The sequence below is a fragment of the Labrus bergylta genome, chromosome 24, assembly GCF_963930695.1.
Source record: "Labrus bergylta chromosome 24, fLabBer1.1, whole genome shotgun sequence".
NCBI lineage: Eukaryota > Metazoa > Chordata > Actinopteri > Labriformes > Labridae > Labrus > Labrus bergylta.
In genome coordinates this window covers 356,539-359,038 of record NC_089218.1, presented here as the reverse complement: position 1 = coordinate 359,038, position 2,500 = coordinate 356,539, and the positions used below count along the sequence as shown (strand labels likewise).

The 2,500-nt window shown below is 29.5% G+C and overlaps 2 protein-coding genes across 2 annotated transcripts in view; both read right to left on the bottom strand.

Moving 5' to 3' along the window:
* pcid2 (PCI domain containing 2) overlaps positions 1-1,928 on the bottom strand; it is a 7,595-nt gene extending 5,667 nt beyond the window's left edge. The window contains exons 1-4 of the mRNA XM_020657740.3: positions 1,843-1,928; positions 383-449; positions 200-289; positions 43-116 (exon numbers count right to left, since the gene is read on the bottom strand). Coding sequence (XP_020513396.1) covers positions 43-116; positions 200-289; positions 383-418 — 200 coding nt within the window. The 5' untranslated portion in view covers positions 419-449; positions 1,843-1,928. The remainder of the gene's footprint in view (positions 1-42; positions 117-199; positions 290-382; positions 450-1,842) is intronic.
* Positions 1,929-2,336: 408 nt separating this feature from the next.
* Positions 2,337-2,500, bottom strand: part of tbx19 (T-box transcription factor 19) — a 15,740-nt gene continuing 15,576 nt past the window's right edge. Inside the window, exon 9 of the mRNA XM_065952088.1 lies at positions 2,337-2,500. This exon is cut by the window's right edge and continues 552 nt beyond it. The gene's annotated coding sequence lies outside the window, so the exon portion shown is untranslated.

Sequence of the window (2,500 nt, the reverse complement as noted above, 5' to 3'; positions counted from 1 at the left end):
CATATTTATATTTATATTTGACAGACATATTTATATTTATACCTGAGATGAGCGGCCACCATCTCATCGTACGGTGGCTCCAGGAGCTGCTGACATTTCTCTTCAGGACTGGCCAGCTGAAACACACATACACAAGTACACACAGGTGAGGCTGTCTTCTATCAACACTGGGTCTCTACCTGAGTGGGCGGAGCCTCACCTGGAGCCGGGGGTTGGCGACGTGCGGATGTTTAAAGGAGAGAAGCTCAGCGCAGAACGAGCCCTCGTGGTTATCGAGGGCCTCATAAACCTGCAGAAAAACACCAACGAAGAAAAATTCACTGCACTGACTCTGAAGTTTGGAGCCCCCTGGAGGTCACAGCTGGAAGAGGTCAGGGGTTACCTGCTGCAGGTACTGGTTGATGGTGATGTGAGCCATGAGCGCCGGCTGGTTCTGCAGCAGAAACAACCTGAAGACAGAGAAAAAGTCAAAAACTGCAAACACACACTTCTCCTTCACTGTGAGAAGAAACAAATCTGCAGCTGATCAACACCTGTTGACCTGATAACTGCTCTCATATCTGACAAACTGAGGGGCATCCAAAACGGTCGTGTGGAGGTGTGTCTTAAAAGCGCCTACCTTCTCTGGTCCAAACAAATCCAGAGCATTCAGGAGCAGAATCTAAAGTTAGAAGGAGGACATACTGGCTGCTGCATTGTTGTCAGAGAAGCCAGCACTTCAACATAACATGTTTCCTTAATGATCAGATAGTAAGATACCTTTATCATCTCACTGAGTGGACCTTTAACATTCAGACCTGGAGTGTTTAATGCCAATCTGAAGTTTTTTTCAACTTTTGACTTCTATTGGTTATTAAAAAACAGATTATTTTGTTTTAAGAAGTTTTAAAGTATTCAACATGTTGAAGATCAGAGAGGGAGTGAAGTGAAAATGTTAAAACACGCTGACTGATATGAAGCATTAAATGAGAATCTTATTATAAAGTCATCTTCAGAGTCAGAATAATAATTATTATTATATATTTAGATTTTATTATAATTATTATTATTATATATAATAATAATAATTATTATAATAATAATTATTATTATTATATAATATATAATAATAATTATTATTATTATATATAATTATTATTATTATATATAATAATAATTATCATTATTATATATAATAATAATTATTATCATTATATAATATATAACAATAATTATTATATATAATAATAATTATTATATATAATAATAATTATTATTATATATAATTATTATTATTATATAATATATAACAATAGTTATTATATATAATAATTATTATTATATATAATAATAATATATAATAATAATTATTATTATATATAATAATAATAATTATTATTATATATAATAATAATATATAATAATAATTATTATTATTATATAATATATAACAATAGTTATTATATATAATAATTATTATTATATATAATAATAATTATTATTATATATAATAATAATTATTATTATTATATATAATAATAATTATTATTATTATATATAATAATAATTATTTATTTAGAGAACATTAAAATCCAGAATAACCGACAGATATTTGGATTAAAATTAATGAATTAATATAAACTTTGAGATAAGTCTCCCTTACAGACAGAACCTCTCTGAACTATAACTTTATCTCTTAATATATTATTAATATCATTAAACACCCTGTTAGCATGACCCAGTTAGCATGCTAACTCGTTGTCACAACACTGCGCAGTATTTTCTCTTCTCGTCTTTAAAACAGAAACAAAACAGACACATGAATATAAAAGCATTTAAATAAATATTAAAATATTAAAATACCTTAAAATAGAAAGAAAACAACGCGTCCGGTGTCAGAACATGAAGAGACAAAACTGTTCAGTTTGTCTGTGATGCTAACCATGCTAACCGCCACTCGTTACAACATCCGGGTTACGCTTCTTCTTCTTCTTGGTTTTCCGTTTCACGGCGGGTCTTACTCCGCTTTCAGGCTCATTACCGCCACCTGCCGAAATGAACTGTAAAGCAGCTAATTTGAATAAACGTGCCGAAAAACGAATAAATAAATACATAAAGAAGACTTTATAGATTATTTCTGAATAATTAATTAGTTTTAAAATATATGGTCACATTTTATTAAACTAATCAGCTTATTCTGAACTTAATTTATTTAAATTCCTCTCACAGTGACTGAAGTGGGTTTGAAGAAACACACTTAATAAACATTATTTCTATTTATTTGATCAACGACAAACAATAAATAAAAACTGTGAATTTATATTTTTTATTTGAAATAATGAGATGAGAAGTTTATTAATGATTTAATAATTTTATTTCATCTTAGAGTCAAACATGAAACACAAAGAGAACATGCACCGAAAAACAAAACACATAAATTAACAATATCGAATTTACACAACACATTAAAGTCGACTTTGTTTTAATCTTTATTCAGAATTCTTTCAGACGCATCGCTGCA